This window comes from Podarcis raffonei, chromosome 4 (assembly GCF_027172205.1).
Source record: "Podarcis raffonei isolate rPodRaf1 chromosome 4, rPodRaf1.pri, whole genome shotgun sequence".
Taxonomy (NCBI): Eukaryota; Metazoa; Chordata; class Lepidosauria; order Squamata; family Lacertidae; genus Podarcis; species Podarcis raffonei.
In genome coordinates this window covers 29,994,209-30,014,967 of record NC_070605.1, presented here as the reverse complement: position 1 = coordinate 30,014,967, position 20,759 = coordinate 29,994,209, and the positions used below count along the sequence as shown (strand labels likewise).

The following is a 20,759-nucleotide window of genomic DNA, read 5'->3' as shown; positions in this document are numbered from 1 at the left end:
TAATAATAACTATTATCATAATTTACTTTCTAAACAGCTGGCCATTTTATTTATGACAATTTTGTGAAAGGCTGTCTCTACACATATTTATTAAGAGGAGCAGCATTTATATAGTACTTTCCCTGTGAGTTTAAAGAGCTGCACATATATTATTTTAGTAATGCTTGCAACAGGCCTGTTGTTGTTGTTGTTGTTGTTTAGTCGTGTCCGGGTAGGCCAATATTATCATCTTCATGCTGTAGACAGGAGACTGCACTCAAGAGAAAAGCTGCTTGCTGATGGCCAACTAGAAGGTGCATTGCTGAAGTGAAATTTACATTAAGGGTTTCACATCACACTCTTTAACCACTGTACTACATCTCATTTGACCCTACTAAGAACAATTGTTTTATGTCGACAATTTTTCAAAATATCAGAAATCCTCAGTCAAGCTTAGGAAAAAGTTATGGAAAGTTGCTCTATCATAACACTACATTGTTGCAAAGGCCTTTTAAAAATATTTACATTAAGAAGTCTGAAGAAGAAAGGGAGAGGGAGAGGTAGAGAGAACTCAAATTAAGCAAATTGAAGCAAAGAAAGTGCAACCAATTAAGCAACTAACCTTCATAACTCCAATAGAGTACTCCTAAAATGATTTTAAGGGGAGATCTCTGGCAACAGAGTATTGGTAAGGTAATTGCATGAGATATTTCACCTGTGTGCTTTTCAAGCACCTAAAACAGCTGTGGAAAGGGAGAAAGGGACTTGCTACTATGTTTTGACCCTTTTAAATTCACTCATCCCCCCCCCCCCAATTCCCCTGGCCAATTCTGATCTTCTTCAAAAGTCAAAGGAAAGGGAACATAGCAACTCCATCTTCCCAAGCCTTTATCCCATTTTAGTGAAAGAATGGTGTATGCTGCCACAGAGACTGGAACCTCTGCATGAGTGCTAACAGGCAACACCTGAGCAGACTAAACCATCACATAACGGAAGAGGTACTCATGCCACACACAGGCACTCCTCTCACCTTTCTCAGGATGCCAGAGCAACCATATTTTTTATTTCAGAAAGAACCTTTCCCCCCCTTTCTGTTAAGATTCCATCCTTAAACACCAATTTTCTCTCTTTCATAAAACCGTGTGCCTCTGATCTTTGAGTTTTATCACTTTTTACACCTACTTAGGTAGAAGGAAAACTAAAGAGGGGCAGCAGCAAAAATGATAACCAATTACATGTGTTTAGGTTATAATTTATAAACCTGCTGTCAAAGCTTTCACCGATCCTCATCAGTTTACTGTAGCATTAAGACATAGCAGTAGACAAAGGAAGAAGAAATGCTAAGCCTGGTAATTTTAACCTTGTCTGGAAGAAAACAGTTGGGTGCCAGATGCCTCTTTCCTACCATTTTTCACTGTAATTGCAGAGTTCATTTATTACACCAATGCAAAAAAATAATGACGTTAGTTATGTAAATTGGTTTCTGAGATGACCTCATCCTTTTGGTGAAGGGCTGTGGCTCAGTGCTAGAGCATCTGATTTGCATGCAGAGGACACCAGTTTCAATACCTGGCATCTGCAGGTAGGCTTGGGGATGTCTGCTTGAAACCCTGGAGACACCCTGCCAGTCAGTGTGGGCATTATTGAGATCGATGGACTAAGATTCTGATTCAGTATGAGATAGCTTCTTATGTGCTTTTCTTAGCATGCCTTGATTTGCTGAGATTTTTGAAGCATGCTTATCTATTTTTGCCTACACGAATAAATTCAAAAGAGTTGATACGAAGCTATCATTTCACTTGATTTATCCAACACATAGGTATTTTATCCGAAGCTGGAAGCTAACCATCTCTCTGTATGAAAGAAAATAAAAACAGGCTCCAATCCTTTGTCTGGCTCAGCAGTAGACTCGGATGAGGTAGAGTTATCATCTGGAAAGCCATTTCCCCTAGTCCCGGACCACGCAGGCCAAAGAATGTGGCCTTATTAGACTCCTCTAGCTCATATAACACCTGTCCAATTCATCGCTCACCACATCATTACTATTGTTGTTGTTTAGTCGTTTAGTCGTGTCCGACTCTTTGTGACCCCATGGACCAGAGCACGCCAGGCACTGCTGTCTTCCACTGCCTCCCACAGTTTGGTCAGACTCATGTTCGTAGCTTCGAGAACACTGTCCAACCATCTCGTCCTCTGTCGTCCCCTTCTCCTTGTGCCCTCCATCTTTCCCAACATCAGGGTCTTTTCCAGGGAGTCTTCTCTTCTCATGAGGTGGCCAAAGTATTGGAGCCTCAGCTTCACGATCTGTCCTTCCAGTAAGCACTCAGGGCTGATTTCCTTAAGAATGGAGAGGTTAGGTTAGATCTTCTTGCAGTCCATGGGACTCTCAAGAGTCTCCTCCAACACCATAATTCAAAAGCATCAATTCTTTGGCGATCAGCCTTCTTTATGGTCCAGCTCTCACTTCCATACATCACTACTGGGAAAACCATAGCTTTAACTATATGGACCTTTGTTGGCAAGGTGATGTCTCTGCTTTTTAAGATGCTGTCTATGTTTGTCATTGCTTTCCTCCCAAAAAGCAGGTGTCTTTTAATTTCGCGACTGCTGTCACCATCTGCGGTGATCATGGAGCCCAAGAAAGTAAAATCTCTCACTGCCTCCATTTCTTCCCCTTCTATTTGCCAGGAGGTGATGGGACCAGTGGCCATGATCTTCGTTTTTTTGATGTTGAGCTTCAGACCATATTTTACGCACTCCTCTTTCACCCTCATTAAAAGGTTCTTTAATTCCTCCTCACTTTCTGCCATCAAGGTTGTGTCATCTGCATATCTGAGGTTGTTGATATTTCTTCCGGCAATCTTAATTCCGGTTTGGGATTTATCCAGCCCAGCCTTTCACATGATGAATTCTGCATATAAGTTAAATAAGCAGGGAGATAATATACAGCCTTGTCTTACTCCTTTCCCAATTCTGAACCAATCAGTTGTTCCATACCCAGTTCTAACTGTAGCTTCTTGTCCCACATAGAGATTTCTCAGAAGGCAGATGAGGTGATCAGGCACTACCATTTCTTTAAGAACTGTGGTCGACACAGTCAAAGGCTTTTGCATAGTCAATGAAGCAGAAGTAGATGTCTTTCTGGAACTCTCTACCTTTCTCCATAATCCAGCGCATGTTTGCAATTTGGTCTCTGGTTCCTCTGTCCCTTCAAAATCCAGCTTGCACTTCTGGGAGTTATCGGTCCACATACTGCTTAAGCCTGCCTTGTAGAATTTTCAGCATAACCTTCCTAGCGTGTGAAATGAGTGCAATTGTGCGGTAGTTGGAGCATTCTTTGGCACTGCTCTTCTTTGGGATTGGGATGTAGACTGATCTTCTCCAATCCTCTGGCCACTGCTGAGTTTTCCAAACTTGCTGGCATATTGAGTGTAGCACCTTAACAGCATCATCTTTTGAAATTTTAAATAGTTCAGCTGGAATATCATCACTTCCACTGGCCTTGTCATTAGCAGTGCTTTCTAAGGCCCATTTGACTTCACTCTGCAGGATGTCTGGCTCAAGGTCAGCAACCACACTACCTGGGGTGTACAATACATCCATATCTTTCTGGTATAATTCCTCTGTGTATTCTTGCCACCTCTTCTTGACGTCTTCTGCTTCTGTTAGGTCCTTACCACTTTTGTCCTTTATTATGGTAATCTTTGTACGAAATGTTAATTTTCTTGAACAGATTTCAGGTTTTCCCCATTCTATTGTTTTCCTCTATTTCTTTGCATTGCTCGTTTAAGAAGGCCTTCTTGTCTCTCCTTGCTATTTTTTGGAAATCTGCATTCAATTTCCTGTATCTTTGACTATCTCCCTCGTGTTTTGCTTGCCTTCTCTCCCCTGCTATTTGTAAGGACTCGTTGGAAAGCCACTTTGCTTTCTTGCATTTCCTTTTCATTGGGATGGTTTTCGTTGCTGCCTCCTGTATAATGTTACGAGCCTCCATCCATCATTGCTATAGGAGCCAGCAATTACAGAATAGGGCAATGGCCCCTCAAAAGACAGCTCTTCTCAAGTCCTAGAGAGCACTAGCTTCTGTGAGCTTTCTATGACAAGCTGTCATCCACCCTGCCACTCTAGTTGGTATCTGGCAGCATTGACCACTGGATTCAACTGGATTATTGGACTATTGGGTAGGACTGCAACAGAAGACTTGACTAAACTACCACCTTGCCTTGTTCCTGCTCTTCAGGACGTGACCCCTGCCATATCAACAAGTGCCCCAGCATCAATCTGGCCTCCCCAGAAAATCTATGCCAGCAGAAGACAGGATCATATCCCAGCTTGAATGCTTGCAACCCGAATTAAGATAAGCACAGCCCTACTCCCAGACTGCTTCAAGCAGGGCCATGTTCACCTTGATCCTATGAGCTGCCTCCCATTTTCTCTATCCCAATGACCAGAAATTATCTTAATCATTGGCAGGAGGTGGTAAGCATCCTCTAGGTCCCAACAAGAGTGTCTTTTCCTGCTGGAATTACCGTTAAGGAGAGGATCCTGGAAGGGTTTTCCTCAAGCCTACTGAATAAAAAGTCCATCCAAGAGTTTTATCCCTGGTGGAAATGATATTTGTAGCATGTTTCCAGTAGAGCTAGTTCAGTCTGGTAGGAAAATGTGCAGTTGTAGGACACAATAGTGCCTTCCTCCTTCCTCTGCCCCAAAGCAAGTATTTAGGCCTTGGGCAGGAAAAGGCAGAAGCAACAGTGAATGTTCCTTTGTGAGCGCACTCCAAAATTGCTCTGATAACTCAAATCAAATAAATAGAGTTTAAAGCTTTCCAAGCCTCAACTGGAATGCATGCAAGCCATCACTGTTTTGGGGCTGAGTAGTAAGATATGCACCCCTATTCCTTAGCATGCAAAAATAGTAAAGTAAGTTGCAATAGCGATTGCATAGCAATTGCAAACTTTTATAGTTTAGTCACTTAAAATACATTTTCAATTAAAGCTTTCCTTAGAATCTTCTGTAAAATTTATACGTCTTATTAAGGAGTTATGAGCCTTGACCAAAAGATGGGAGTGCAAGATTACAAGGATGAGTTTATTTCAATCATCACACACAAAAACAAGTTCTAAGTGAAATTAACGTCAAATTCACCAGAACATTCACAATGACGATACAACAATAGAAGAATGATAATGGCAAACATTTAATGAGGGTTTTGATAGTACATTACTATTAGTCTTATAACTAGAACAGGGAATTAGCCTGACTCACACTTCTGCTGTTAAGGTCATACCATCACAGAAGGACCACCACTGGCACTCTGGCAGGCCAATCCTAAACATATTTTTTTCTGGAAGAAAGTTCCAGTGTGTCTAATTGGACTAACTTTCAGGTAAATAAAATTAAAGTTGTAGTAGCAGGTGCAGCATTGGCTATTAAAGTTACATTCAACTAGGTTAAAATGAAATTAAATAGCACAGAGACTCATTCTGGAACCAGTGCAAATTCCTAATTTAGCAACAATAAACCTTATTGACTGATTGCTTAGCTTTTACGCATGCAAGAATAATGGTTAATCCAGTGGTAGCCAATGACTGATTCTTAGGAAATCCAGACCCAAAGCATTTTTCTGCCAATGAAACTAACAACTCTTGTAAGGGTCTATCAAAAAAGATTTTAACAAGTGCTGTCCTTCATATTCCTACCAAATACTGCAGCAGAAGTAGCAGAAGTTGGCAGGCTACCGTGTGGAAAGCCACTAAGAAGTCCATGAAGATAGAATCATAGAATCATAGAATCATAGAGTTGGAAGAGACCACAAGGGCCATCGAGTCCAACCCCCTGCCAAGCAGGAAACACCATCAGAGCACTCCTGACATATGGTTGTCAAGCCTCTGCTTAAAGACCTCCAAAGAAGGAGACTCCACCACACTCCTTGGCAGCAAATTCCACTGTCGAACAGCTCTTACTGTCAGGAAGTTCTTCCTAATGTTTAGGTGGAATCTTCTTTCTTGTAGTTTGGATCCATTGCTCCGTGTCCGCTTCTCTGGAGCAGCAGAAAACAACCTTTCTCCCTCCTCTATGTGACATCCTTTTATATATTTGAACATGGCTATCATATCACCCCTTAACCTCCTCTTCTCCAGGCTAAACATGCCCAGCTCCCTTAGCCGTTCCTCATAAGGCATCGTTTCCAGGCCTTTGACCATTTTGGTTGCCCTCCTCTGGACACGTTCCAGTTTGTCAATGTCCTTCTTGAACTGTGGTGCCCAGAACTGGACACAGTACTCCAGGTGAGGTCTGACCAGAGCAGAATACAGTGGCACTATTACTTCCCTTGATCTAGATGCTATACTCCTATTGATGCAGCCCAGAATTGCATTGGCTTTTTTAGCTGCCGCGTCACACTGTTGGCTCATGTCAAGTTTGTGGTCAACCAAGACTCCTAGATCCTTTTCACATGTAGTGCTCTCAAGCCAGGTGTCACCCATCTTGTATTTGTGCCTCTCATTTTTTTTGCCCAAGTGCAATACTTTACATTTCTCCCTGTTAAAATTCATCTTGTTTGTTTTGGCCCAGTTCTCTAATCTGTCAAGGTCGTTTTGAAGTGTGTTCCTGTCCTCTGGGGTGTTAGCCACCCCTCCCAGTTTGGTGTCATCTGCAAATTTGATCAGGATGCCCTTGAGTCCATCATCCAAGTCGTTGATAAAGATGTTGAATAAGACCGGGCCCAAGACAGAACCCTGTGGCACCCCACTAGTCACTCTTCTCCAGGATGAAGAGGAACCATTGATGAGCACCCTTTGGGTTCGGTCAGTCAGCCAGTTACAAATCCACTGAGTGGTAGCATAGTCAAGACCGCATTTTACCAGCTTCTTTACAAGAATATCATGGGGCACCTTGTCAAATGCCTTGCTGAAATCAAGGTAGGCTACATCCACTGCGTTCCCTTCATCTACCAGGCTTGTAATTCTGTCAAAAAACGAGATCAGGTTAGTCTGACATGACTTATTTTTCAGAAATCCATGCTGACTATTGGTGATCACAGCATTCCTTTCCAGGTGCTCACAGACTGTTTGCTTAATGATCTGCTCCAGAATCTTCCCTGGTATTGATGTCAGACTGACTGGGCGGTAATTATTTGGGTCCTCTCTTTTCCCCTTTTTGAAAATAGGGACAACATTTGCCCTCCTCCAGTCTGCCGGGACTTCGCCTGTTCTCCAGGAATTCTCAAAGATGACTGCCAGTGGTTCTGAAATCACATCTGCCAGTTCTTTTAATACTCTTGGATGCAGTTCATCTGGCCCTGGAGACTTGAATACATCTAGACTAGCCAAGTATTCTTGTACTATCTCCTTAGTTATTCTGGGCTGTGTTTCCTCTGCTGAATCATTTGCTCCAAATTCTTCAGGTCGGGCATTGTTTTCTTTATCGGAGAAGACTGAGGCAAAGAAGGCATTGAGGAGTTCAGCCCTTTCTGTGTCCCCTGTTTGCATTTCACCATCTTCTCCTCTGAGTGACCCCACTGTTTCTTTGTTCTTCCTTTTGCTACGAACATACCCATAAAAGCCTTTTTTGTTGCTTTTAACCTCTCTAGCAAGCCTGAGTTCATTCTGTGCTTTAGCTTTTCTGACTTTGTGTCTACACGTGCTGGCTATTTGTTTGAATTCCTCTTTGGTGGTTTCCCCCCTTTTCCATTTTTTGTACACATCCTTTTTTAATCTTAACTCAGTTAAAAGTTCTTTAGATAGCCACCCTGGCTTCTTTAGGCACCTTCCATGTTTCCGTCTCATTGGTATTGCCTGAAGTTGTGCTTTTACTATCTCCCTCTTAACAAACTCCCAGCCATCATGAACTCCCTTTCCTTTTAGTATTACTGTCCATGGGATCTCACCCAGCACTTCCCTAAGTTTTATGAAGTCGGCTTTCTTAAAGTCGAGAAATTGAGTCCTAGTATGCTTGGCTGCTCCTTTCCGCTGTATAGTAAACTTCAGAAGAGCATGATCACTCGCGCCTAATGATCCTTCCACTTCTACCCCACTAACCAGGTCATCAACATTGGTTAGGACCAGATCTAAAATGGCTGTTCCTCTTGTAGCTTCTCCCACTTTCTGGACAATGAAGTTGTCTGCAAGGCCAGTGAGGAATCTGTTTGACCTTATGCTCTTGGCTGAGTTTGACATCCAACAAATATCCGGGTAATTGAAGTCCCCCATTACTACTATCTCCCTTCCTTTTGCATGCTTGGCCATCTGTTCCAGGAAGGCATCATCTATGTCCTCCGTTTGGCTTGGGGATCTATAGTAAACTCCCACAATGAGGTCACTGTTATTCTTCTCTCCCTTAATTTTGACCCAAATGCTCTCACTTTGGCTTTGAGGTTCTAAATCTTGGATCTCTTCACAGGTATACACATCCCTGACATATAACGCCACTCCTCCTCCTTTCTTGTCTGGTCTGTTTCTCTGAAATAGATTGTATCCCTCCATTATTACATTCCAATCGTGGGACTTATCCCACCAGGTTTCAGTGATGCCTATTATGTCATATTTAGTTTGCTGTACCAAGAGCTCAAGCTCATCTTGTTTATTTCCCATACTTTGCGCATTAGTGTACAGACATTGAAGTCCATTAATCATTCCCCCGTGTCTCTTATTTAAGGATTTTTTCCTCCCACCACTAGGTCTGCGTGCTGTTTGCTCCATTCGGTCTATGACATTTGGATGATCATCTTCATCAATTGATAGACTCCTACCTTCAGGAGCACTGTCTCCCTCCCCCACATTAGTCAGTTTAAAGCCCTCCTGATGAGGTTTCTGAGATTTTTTGCAAAAACATTCCTACCAACCGTTGTGAGGTGCAGCCCATCGCTTGCCAGAAGTCCATCTTCAAGAAACTGCATTCCGTGATCTAAGAATCCAAACCGTTCCTGTTTACACCATTTGCGAAGCCAGTTGTTCACTTCCACTATTTTTCCCTCTCTCCCTGGGCCACGTCGTTCAACTGGGAGGACAGATGAGATGACAATTTGTGCATTTAATTGCTTCAATTTCCTGCCCAGAGCCTCGTAATCTCTTTTGATCTTCTGGAGGCTATTGCTTGCAGTGTCATTGGTTCCCACATGAACCAAGAGGAAGGGGTATTTGTCAGTGGGTTTTATGATTCCTTGCAGTCGTTCAGTTACATCTTGGATCTTAGCCCCGGGGAGACAGCACACTTCCCGAGACATCTTGTCAGGCCCACAGATCACTGCTTCTGTTCCCCTCAGTAGGGAATCCCCTATCACCACTACACGCCTCCTCTTAGGTCTGGTCGGGGTTCTTCCGTGAGCTGTCCGTTCCAAGGTCGCCTGCACATTCCCTGAAGACTGCCTTTGCTGCTCGTCTTCATATACCTGATCGACTGTAATGAGGGAGAGATACAGGGCAAATAGATCCACAGAGGACGCTATCACCACCACTCTCCATGCTGCTCTGTCCCATCTGGAGCAGCCGGGGAGTTATGTGAGGCTGCTGTTTGTGGACTTTAGCTCAGCTTTTAACACTATCCTCCCCCATAGACTGGTGTCCAAGCTAGAGGCGATTGGACTCTCCAACTCCACCTGTCTCTGGGTTTTGGATTTTTTGTCAGAACGTTCTCAGAGGGTTAGAGTAGGGTCACATATGTCCACAGCCCTTAGCCTTAACACCGGCTCACCACAGGGTTGTGTGTTGAGTCCCCTGCTCTATGCTCTCTATACGTATGACTGTACAGCCACCTATTCCAGCAACAAAATCATCAAGTTTGCTGATGACACTACGGTGGTAGGGCTCATTTCAGGAGGGGATGAGTCCGCCTATCGGGACGAGGTGGAGCGGCTCTGTGTTTGGTGTGGAGAGAACAATCTGGCTCTTAATACGGCTAAGACCAAGGAATTAGTGGTGGATTACAGGGAAAAAAAGGCGGACATTCAGCCCTTGCATATCAATGGGGAACGGGTGGAGAGGGTGGCGGAATTCAGGTTTTTGGGAGTAACTATCGATCAGGGCATGACTTGGAGCGCAAATACCACTGCTCTGGTGAAGAAGGCCCAGCAGAGAATTTATTTCCTCAGACTTTTAAAGAAGAACAATCTGAGTGAGAGACTGCTGGTGTCCTTCTACCGAGGCTCCATAGAGAGCATTCTTACATACTGTATTTGTGCTTGGTTCTCCAGTTGTACAGCTAGGGAGAGGAAGGTGCTCCAGAAGGTCATAACCACAGCACAAAGGATTATTGGTCAACCTCTCCCATCTTTGGAAGAATTGTACGGTTCCCGTTGTCTTAGGAAAGCAAACAACATCCTGCAGGATTCATCTCACCCGGGATACAGTCTGTTTGCACTACTGCCTTCTGGCAGGAGATATAGAAACATCAAGTCAAGGACAAATAGACTGAAAAACAGTTTTTACCCGAGAGCTGTGGCCCTTTTGAATGCTGTAACTCGATAGTGTGACCTGGGAGATTGATGGGTGTGGGTGTGGCTGGAATGTGGTTTGTTGGTTGTTGTTGTTGTTTTGCTTTTGTTGTTTTTAAGGGATGGCATCCAATTTCGTTGCACTTGTGCAATGTTGCACGTGTGTAATGACAATAAAGAATCTATCTATCTATCTATCTATCTATCCTCAAATGGAGTCTGCTCTTCGTCTTCCATGCTAGGGGAAAGGACCTCAAAGCGATTGCGTATTTCTAAACAATCAGAGCGAACCCTGGGCCTCCTACTTCTTTGAGTCACGTTTCTCCATATATCTGGCTCCTGTGTTGGTGAACTAGCCTCCTTCTCAGGGGAGTCCCCTGTCTCCTCCTTGGTGGAGACGGTGTGCTCTGTTGCTTCCAAGAAGAGCTCCAGCTCTCTAATTCTTTGGAGCGTAGCTACACGTTCCTCCAGTTGCTGGACTTTGTCTTTTAAGAGGGCAATCAACATGCAATTGCTGCAGGTAAAGCTGCCTGCAACCTTTGGCAAGATGGCAAACATTGCGCAGGAACCACAGGCGACTGCAGCTGTTCCCTCACCCTCCATCTTGAGAAGGTGTCGTTGGGGGTGACTACAGCGATCCTCCATCATAAAAAGCGTGAAGACAGGACAAATAAATCCCCCCAAATAAACCTATATCTCCCCCAACAAACGTTTGAGACTAGCTCCCCTAAATCTAAAAGATGGAGCTGCCCTACAAGCTCTGACAAGCTCCTCCCACAGCTAATCCCCTACCTCAACAGAAGCCCTGCCCCCTCTGACCTTTGCACAGAGAAAGCAGCTAATCAGCCACAAGAAACTCACACAAGAAAACCCTTTTTGTTCCTTCTTCAGCCGCTGCCCTACAAGCTCTGACAAGCTCCTCCCACAGCTAATCCCCTACCTCAACAGAAGCCCTGCCCCCTCTGACCTTTGCACAGAGAAAGCAGCTAATCAGCCACAAGAAACTCACACAAGAAAACCCTTTTTGTTCCTTCTTCAGCCGCTGCCCTACAAGCTCTGACAAGCTCCTCCCACAGCTAATCCCCTACCTCAACAGAAGCCCTGCCCCCTCTGACCTTTGCACAGAGAAAGCAGCTAATCAGCCACAAGAAACTCACACAAGAAAACCCTTTTTGTTCCTTCTTCAGCCGCTGCCCTACAAGCTCTGACAAGATCAATGGGGTCAAATCTTCTAAATTAATCCCTAGGCATACAATGTCCAGCAAGGCTGCTAAAGTAATTTCTGTCCCCAAAGCAGCAAAGAAGTCAGATTGGCACTGCTGAAAAATGATGAGTCATTCAAGAATAGCTGCACTTATACAGTAACCACATCATAAAATCACAGCATGGGAGATAAAACAATGCCAATATGTGCGGCTGGATATGTAGCAAATCTGCTGCAAATCAATGGTATAAATTATTTTGCTGCTGTTTATGTACTTTTTAATGCTTGAGATTTAGCCTTAATTTTGCAATATATTTGGTGGTTTGACATGTTTTATTCTTGGGTTTTTGTTCACTACCTGGGATATTTATTGATACAAATGCTTTTAAAAGGAATCTAACTGCTGTCTCCATTAAGGGTAATGGAAAGATGCCCTCATTTAAGAAAGAACAATTCCCAAAAGCAGCAAGACCAGCCTTTACTGACTTTGATTACCCATGATCAGCCATCTAATCTAAGATTCTACACACTACTTAATTCATTATCTAATGTAGCTGCTTACACTTAGTAGTAATCCATTAGGTCAGATGTCCTCAAACTGATCTACATGGACCGCTAGCTGTCTGTATGCTCTATTCATAAGGTACATGGATAGAATGTGGAACTGTCAAGATTATCTCAACTCGGCCCTCAGTCTAGGGCCTGTGATTTTGATAATATGGCACTGGTTTTGATGAGGATGCAGGCACGTTATTGTATTTTTCTTCATATCTAATCCAAAAGTGAACCAAGTATTTGTTATACAACAGAGAACAAAGCAAAGCAAAAACTTAAGTGGTCTACCAAGTCCCACAATTTTTAATAATGGGGGCACCCAACTTTGTGAAACACTGCATTAGCTAATTTAGATCCAAAACTTTATTGTTTCATATGGATGAAGTACTGCAACCCTGGTCTCCAAATAATCTCTTAACCATACTTGGAATATTGTAAATAGATGGCTTCAATTTGGAAACATTCCTTCTGTTAATCTTCTTATTTTGTATCCTAGGAAGGTAGGTGAATCCATCAGATTGTTATTTAACCTCTGGTCCAAGGGAAAATCTGGACCTCCATTTGGCCCATAGACCTGTTTCAGGAAAGTCACACTCACTTGGTCTACATTTCACATTACATATGGGGCAGTGCTTTGCCGACTAATAGTGATTGCAAAGTCCTTTGTGCAGTGTTTTTGAAACACTCAACAACCAGGAGATTGTGACAAGCTTGGGAAGTGCTGTACAGAGCTTTTTACAAGTCCTTTTTTTTCTTTCTTCAATAATTATTGAAGTGTATTCAGGAACAGAGAAAGCATCTCCAGTGTCGTGGCTGTTTAACTAAATATAGTTAATTTCCAACAACTGCTATGGTCTTCTTGGTCAGAATGATCATACCTTCACTTCTGAAGTTTTCATTTAGTGGGGTCATTCTTACCTGCAGAGGCAGGAGGAAAACATCACAGAGGCACTTCAGACTATTGTCAGGTACGCCACCCTTTGGGCAGAGATGATTTGGCCACAGTACTCCATGCTCTGTTAACTTCCACATTGGATTATTGCAATGTGCTCTATGTGGGGCTATTCTTGAAAATGACTCAGAAACTGGTTCAAAGGCAACTGGCTGGAGTTGCCTTTAGAACTCATATATAACTCCTAAAACAGTTGCATGCATGTTTCTGAACCCAATTCAAGGTGCTCACTTCAGTGCTTACAGCCCCAAATATTTGAAAGACCAGCAGATATTCTATTGGATGGCCTCTTGGAACAGTTATTTTTCACTATCTTTTTTTCCTAACTACACACATGAAATTTTCTGCACACACACTGCTATGGAAAAAGAAAAACACTTTCTATCTAGGTCTCTAAATCATATACAAGATGGTGATTTGCAAATGTTTTGTGATCCCACCAGATTAGGGTACTTCACCCCCCCACTTGTTGACTTTTTGCTGGAAAACCTTATTTGTCAATATCCAAAAGTGATTATAGGGAAGGGAAACAAATTTATTAAAATAAAGACCTGATTTACAGCAGATCAAACTACTGGTCTGCCAACATCTTCGTATTCTGTCCATCAACCACTCTCTAATGTCTCTGACTTACGTCTTTCCCAGCTACCTGAGCCCCTTTTATCTGAAAGGATAAAGGGATTAAGGGATTGAAGCTACGTCCTTCTGCATGTAAAATATCTGATTCAGCACTGAACTACACCATTTCTCAGGCACTGCAATTTCACATAGCTATCAGAGTAGCATGCTCACAATCTAGAGTGCCTCACATATCTATGGCAATATTTGCCTGTTGGGATCTAATTGAAACACTATCATCTTAATAATTGTAGACTATCCATAAGCTTGTCTACCAAACTGAATTAATGACCTGAAATGTAACCTACTGGCCAATTCTTTTTAAAATAAAAACACAAGTTTCTAGAAGTTCCTGAAATGGTATCCAATTTTTAAAAACAGTACTTCCTGTGACAGGACTTGGTCTACTTGCAGGACCTCCAGAACCTTCTAGATAGAATGCTGAACCTTGAAGACAGGAATACTTTCCCTTGAACAATATCCTCTCTGATTTTAAGTGAGACTGGGTTGAAGGATCTCTTAAACAGACTGATCAGAGCTACTGGCAGTCTACACAACAACTAATTGTGTTGAAGCATTCCCATGCTAAACACCTTTGTCAGTAAAGCTTCTGTCTAGAAGACTCTATCACACAAAAGTTCTTACCCAAACACCTCTCCCTTTCCTTTGCCCCTTGCTACTAGTTATGTATTGCAGCCTGATTTCCCTCTAATGAATGAGTATTTCTATCTCTTGCATAGGTGCAGAGAGCTGCTACTGCTTCCTAGCTTGTGGGTCAACTTCATCTCATCTTAGTCTTTGACCTTTTCTGTTATCATGTCAGATACAGAGTCAATATAAGCCTTTGCAGGAGTAATAATTTGTATTAATTTGTCATCTCTTTCTCGCTGTTTATTTTTTGAGTTTAGCTTCTTGAAAGGTTTAAACTGGGGCTTTTCAGTTGACTGCAGAGAGTCTCTTAAATTAAAAAAGTAAACCATCTTTGCTGTGAGTCTTGGAGTACCTGCTCTCTGTCTTGCAGGCCTTTTCTCTTGTCATGATCAGATCACTTCCTGTTGAGATTTAGGCTTTCAGCACCTTTCCCCCCTCTGCAGCAGCAGGGAACCTATTAAAATGCTCCACCCTCAGAGGCTAATGGATCCAGTGAGTTTCCAGACAGCTCTGGGGGACTTTCCGGCTGACAGAACTGGTTCTCCTGTCAAAGCCCTGGCCAAACTCTGGAATATCAGAATGGCTCAGGCTGTTGAAACAATTGCCCCTGGGTGCCCTCTCCCACTTCCTGGAGTCCGCTTGGCTCCCTGGTATAATGCAGAGCTTAAGGTCTGTTTTTGTTTTAGCATTATTTTGTGTTCTCATTTTTTTGTTGTGAACCGCCCCGTGATCTTTGGATGAAGGGTGATATATAATAATAATAATAATAATAATAATAATAATAATAATAATAATACCTAAAATGCACTAAGCATTGTAAATGTTCAAAGGGGAGAACTGTGCTGTTACATAGCTGCACCATGCTGCCTGATCAGGTGGTGGAAGCTAAATATACTGTGATATACAGAAGAAGAAAGCTGTGAATAATGTCCTTTCCTGCTGTAAGAGAGCAAGATGGTTGTGCATTTGTTTGTGTGTGTGTGTGTGTGTGTGTGTGTGTGTGACTGCTCCCCCTGGTGATATCAGAAGTTTAGCTCTTACTGCTATTTCTGGTCGCATAGTCCTCCTCACTGGGATTAAAACAACTGGATGCTATAATCCAAAATAAAAATGTCTATATTAAAGACTGAAATAAATGCACAGCTAAACAATATTAAAACATACTTGTCAGGGAACTGCCATCGGAGCCAAGAGTGGAGGTAAGGCTCCCCCACGATGCAGGAGAAGGGACCAGCAGGGAGAGAGAGAACACTTCCTTTGGGGAAGGAAATCGGCGTGACACCAGGAAGAAAGGGGAGCAGGGAAGGACTTTGGAGAGATGGCTCCAAGACACTTCCACAGAGACCAGCGGGGAGAGCCCAGGACCTCCGCTGGCCACGCCCACTCTGCGCAGAAGACTTCCGCGCAGGGAGGCTAGGCGGAGACTTGGCGTCAAAGAGCTTTTATGTTGGAAGAAGTTCAGGAAACGCCCACTGACGGATTCTGCCAGTGACTGACACAGCCACGGAGAAAGGGCTGTCCAGCCAGGGAAAGGTTTAGCCAGACAACGTTGCCTAGAGCAGCAGCCCCCTTACGCACGAGCAACCCCCAATTCCCGTTACAATACTACTTCAAGAATATGGTGTTAGATATCTTCCTTATCTTTTTTAGTATTATTTTTCAAAGGTTTAAAACATATTGCTAAATAAGAAGAAAAGGAATTTAATGAAAATACCTTGTGCCTTGTATATATCATTGTGCAGAATTATACTTTTATAATCTACAGCAACTCCCTCCATTAACAAGGTACCTCAAAATCTAGACATAGCTGGGCAGAGGATTTTCATTGTATCCTTGCAGGAAATTTTATCTGTGTGTAACCCAAAGCGTATTCTTATTTACCAAACAGCTATGTTATAGTTAGATTTTGAATTACATGAAATGAAACAAGTACACCCAAACAAGTTAGGAGGTTGTGTTAATATTACCTTTGTAAAATGAGTGGGTAAAGCTCTGCTCAGGAATTAACTTGGCAAGGAATCCATGGTTCAAACTTGGGTGTGGGATAGATGGTATGACCACAACTGTGGAGAAAATCATGGAGTCAATTGTGAGCCAGCTGCTTATCGCCTGTGGCTTGGTCCACTGTGGATCCATGACACAAGTCCTATCTCACTGAAACATGCAAACATGGCACTAACGATGTGTTTCTCAGAGAGAAATCAAGAGATAGGAAAAGAACATACCTTTAAATAACGCATCATAAAAACAACATTTATAGTAAAGACAGGTATACATAGACAAAACAGGCATGGCCGGAATAGTGAAACCAGCAGTTTCCTACTCCAGCATCATGGCATAATACACAAATGGGGAAACACACAAAATATAAACACAAAATCAGCATGGCTACATTATTTAGTTGATTCATTGGTCAGATCCATCAATTAAAATATCATAATAAATTAAAGTGTTTGGATTTTTCAAAATACAAGTTTCAAAAACAAATACTGTAGGTGGCATGGCACCCTTTTAGACATTCTTTCTTCTTCCCCACACAAGGGAATATATTTTCTAGAATGGTGCCTCTTACAACATGTGTGTGTCATCTATCACAAATGAACCATGCCCCCCATCTTTTATTAAGAAATAAATTTGTGTAGTTTTAATCACAAATTTACTCGAACTATTAGAATATTTCTAGAAACAGGGAAGAACACTAAAAATTAGGTTGTACACTTAAGAACATGTTTATAGCAAAATGCTTTAATGCAGGAATATTTTAGAGTACCCAGTAAACTAACCTATAACAGTTAATAACATGGGTTTGCTTTGAATAAAGGTAACAGCATCAAATTTGGTTTTATATGAATATTTTACTAATTTTACTGTAAGGTGCAAGGTCTTCATGATGTAAACAGTATCAAAGATTAGTAAGCCAAAAACTACACCTGAAAATAAATATATAGGAACAGGTTTACATGTGTGTGTGTGCGTGTGTGCATGCATGTGTGTAATACTGAGTTCTAAACAACTTTCATTTGGAAGAAGAAAGCATATGGATACATATGGCACAACCATGAACCAATGCAGTGGAACTTAAAAAACATGGGGTGGGATTCAATGTAGAGCTAAGGAGATCACTCCATCAGCACAAACATTTCTGCTTGCCCTATGGAACAATTTCCCTGTGCGTTCTGCTAGGGGTTCTCCCAACACTGCAAAGCAAATTTGGGGAGGCACAGAGGGCATGCGGGGAGTAGGAAAGGGAAGAAGGCTCTGCTGAACTAGTGGAAGGTCTAGCTCTGGATTCTGCTTATGGAACTGAGTAACTGAATATGGCCTATGGTTCTCAGATTAATATGGTATGCGATGCAGAAACAATCTCAATGACAGCTTCTTCAACTGATAAATGAAAACTCCTGACAGCTTCTTCAACTGATAAAAATCCAGCTGAAGCACTAGTTTAACTTGGCAAATTGATAACCATGTTAATTACTAATTTTGTCCGTGCAAAAAAAAAAGTGTTAAAATGAGGAACTGTAAATACCTAAGGAACTAAACAGGAATAAAAGCTAACTATTAGATATAAGATTTCTTAGGCTTGTCTACTCAATCATAAAAAGCAGGATTCCCCGGAGTGGCCGAAGCAATAAATAACTTTTAAGAAGCATTTTAGACCACAGAGAAACTAAGTATGCACCTGTATTGACCTTACTTTAAAAAGATTAATTTAAAAAACCATTTTATGACATATAGAAGCTGTTTTCAGTATATTGAATATTTTACAAGACTTGCACTCTGAAGAGGATTCTCTTTTGAAGTTATGCAAAACTGAAAAAATGAATGCATAAAAGTAAACAAAGTTAAAGTAAACCTTATATGTAGTTAATAGATGATAGATAGATGATAGATAGATGGTAGAAACTGTAGATAGCTATGTAGATATAGATACATACACACTGTTTCTCCTCCAAAAAACTGAAAGTCACTCCTAGGATAGTTTGACCCAATCTCATTTTATAGGGCACAGACTACCAAAGAAAGACAGAGGACCATGAAGACACTTAACTTCTTTAAAAGCTTTTTTGAGCTCGTACTGAATTAAAACTAAGGACTTTGCTATGCAAAGTTGGACACCATTGCCATCAAATGTTGGCCTTCCTTTCAAAATCCATTCAACATAAATGCACTGATGCACTCCAGTTTTCCATCACTGGTAAAAAGGGATGGGTAAGTCTCACATTAATCATCAGTGCACATAAAATGCCTTATATCAGGTGGGATTATCTGTCCACCCAGTCCAGTATTGTCAAGCCGAACAGGCAGAAACTCTCCTGGTTTTAGGCAGGGGCAATTCCCACACTATCCTTTTTTTCTTTTTTTGAGTGGTGAGCCAGGAACTGATCTTCTGCACTGCTTAGCTATGGTGCCTTTTATGCAAAAATACCCAGCGACTAATGTGGCACAAAGTGTGGAGGGAACTGAGAAAAATCACATCACTTGTGAGCTTAATTAAAACCACTTGACAAGTTAAATATAAATTAAATTAACATTTTTAAAAAACATTTGTCTCTAGCTCCATTGCAGAGGAGCAATTGATTAAATGTATACTACAGAGAGGTACGATATCGGAAGATAACAGAATTTTTGACAGCCTGTCTCCTATAGTCCAAGACAATGGCCAACCAATGCTAGGAATGACAAACCAGACCAAGAAAGCAGAAATATTCTCAAAGCAACTTAAAGAAAACAAGATCAGTCAGAAACTGAATAAGGTTAATAGGTATCATTTGAACTTTTTTTTTCTATAGTCAAGTATCCATTGTCTAAAAAATTATGCAACATAAACAGAAAAACAGTGGTACCTGTACTTGTTGGTGAATTTATTTCCTGCCTGATATTTCTACCTGCCTGGATTCCAGACCTTGCAGTTTCTCGTTGAGGTTCGAGTATGTCCCGATACTTGGAGACCATCAACACAGAAATGAAGTAAACAACAGCCAAAGCTAAAAACTGAGCCTGCTTGCTATCATCCTGCAGAAAAATCATAGAATACAATTAAAATACTCAACTTGTCCTGTCACACTTAACAAATGTTTCTAGACTGAAAACTGTACTGCCAAAGACCAGAGGCACTAGCTTGCAAGGGAAATTGGGGGTCTGACACAATGTCAGGAAGTTGGGAGGAGCCAGGGGCAGAACTGAATTCAGTGGCAATGTGACTTCAGTGGCCGGCGGCTCTTATGTCTCCTGCCACTGCCATGAGGCTGCTTCAACTCTCCTTCCCCTCCATGGCAGGAGGAGGAGGAGGAGGAGGAGGAGGAGTCCATTGAAGCAGTGCCGCACTTGGTTCCACACTCACTCTACACCACCCCGATTTTGGGGGACATGGGGGGTGACCCTATCTCAAAAAAAATAGGGGGGCAAAAGTGCTCAACCCCCTTGAGCTGTTGCCCCTACAAAGAACTATAATTGCCTAAGGACGATTTCACATTTTCATCTCACTGGGAATTTGTGACTGGATATACAGAGATATAAAGATATATACCAACAGGCATTCATAATAAAGAAATAAAGAGACATACACATCTCAGCAGGAAGCGTGTATACATAAATGTGGTTTCTACAGTAGTTTCTAATGGAGGTTTTGTTTTAGGCCTGATTAAAAATGACCCCAATTCACAAGCTGCGAATTTGGAAGAGCTGTTTTGGAAACCGGGAGTGGGCAATTCATTGGCTTATCAGTTACCAGTGAGGGTTTAGGCAAGTGGCAGCTGAGCCCATCTCGAAGCTGCTTGCCACCCTTTTTTTCCTTCAACAATATCCCCTCAGAACAACTACGTCATGGTGGCCACCAAGAGGAGCTCTGCCAGTGCTTGGCGCAGCAAATTAAAGAGAGAGTGGAACTGCTTCAAAGCAGTGAGCCCCTGCCTGCAAAAAAACCCCTTTCCCAACTATTTTCCCCTGAACCTTTCCCCATCCTCAATATGTAATTTTAAGCCCCAAATTTTCAAGGTACAACTTTTAGCTCAGCTTAAGTTTTAAACTTTAAATCAGCTCCATGGTATAGTTTAACAATTCAAGGGAATACCTTTTAGTGAATAAAGTATTTTTTTAAGATAAAAGAGTCTCTTACAATTCCAAAAATAACCTGTCCATGCAAGGTTCTTGATCTTGCTAAATCTGATCAAGTCACCAAGGATGTTAAATTTCAAAAAGTGGATGAAGTCATCTTTACTTAGGGGATTAGATAACAGCTTCCAGTATAAAAATAATTTATTAAAGAAAGATGTTCCACATATACATGCATAATTACTATTTTAAGAAAAAAGGATGCATAGCATAGATTTACAAATACCCTTGTTTTTCTTCCATGGACATTACACAGG

At 41.9% G+C, this 20,759-nt stretch overlaps 1 protein-coding gene across 6 annotated transcripts in view; it reads right to left on the bottom strand.

Moving 5' to 3' along the window:
* The window catches only part of NBEA (neurobeachin), a 359,299-nt gene that overhangs the window by 249,442 nt on the left and 89,098 nt on the right, over positions 1–20,759 (bottom strand). For 5 of the 6 annotated variants that reach the window (XM_053386038.1, XM_053386039.1, XM_053386040.1 and 2 more), the window contains 2 exons: positions 19,236–19,404; positions 16,356–16,451 (listed from right to left, as the gene is read on the bottom strand). In XM_053386038.1, the coding sequence (XP_053242013.1) occupies positions 16,356–16,451; positions 19,236–19,404 (265 nt within the window). The remainder of the gene's footprint in view (positions 1–16,355; positions 16,452–19,235; positions 19,405–20,759) is intronic. The other variant, XM_053386041.1, reaches the window with a different exon arrangement.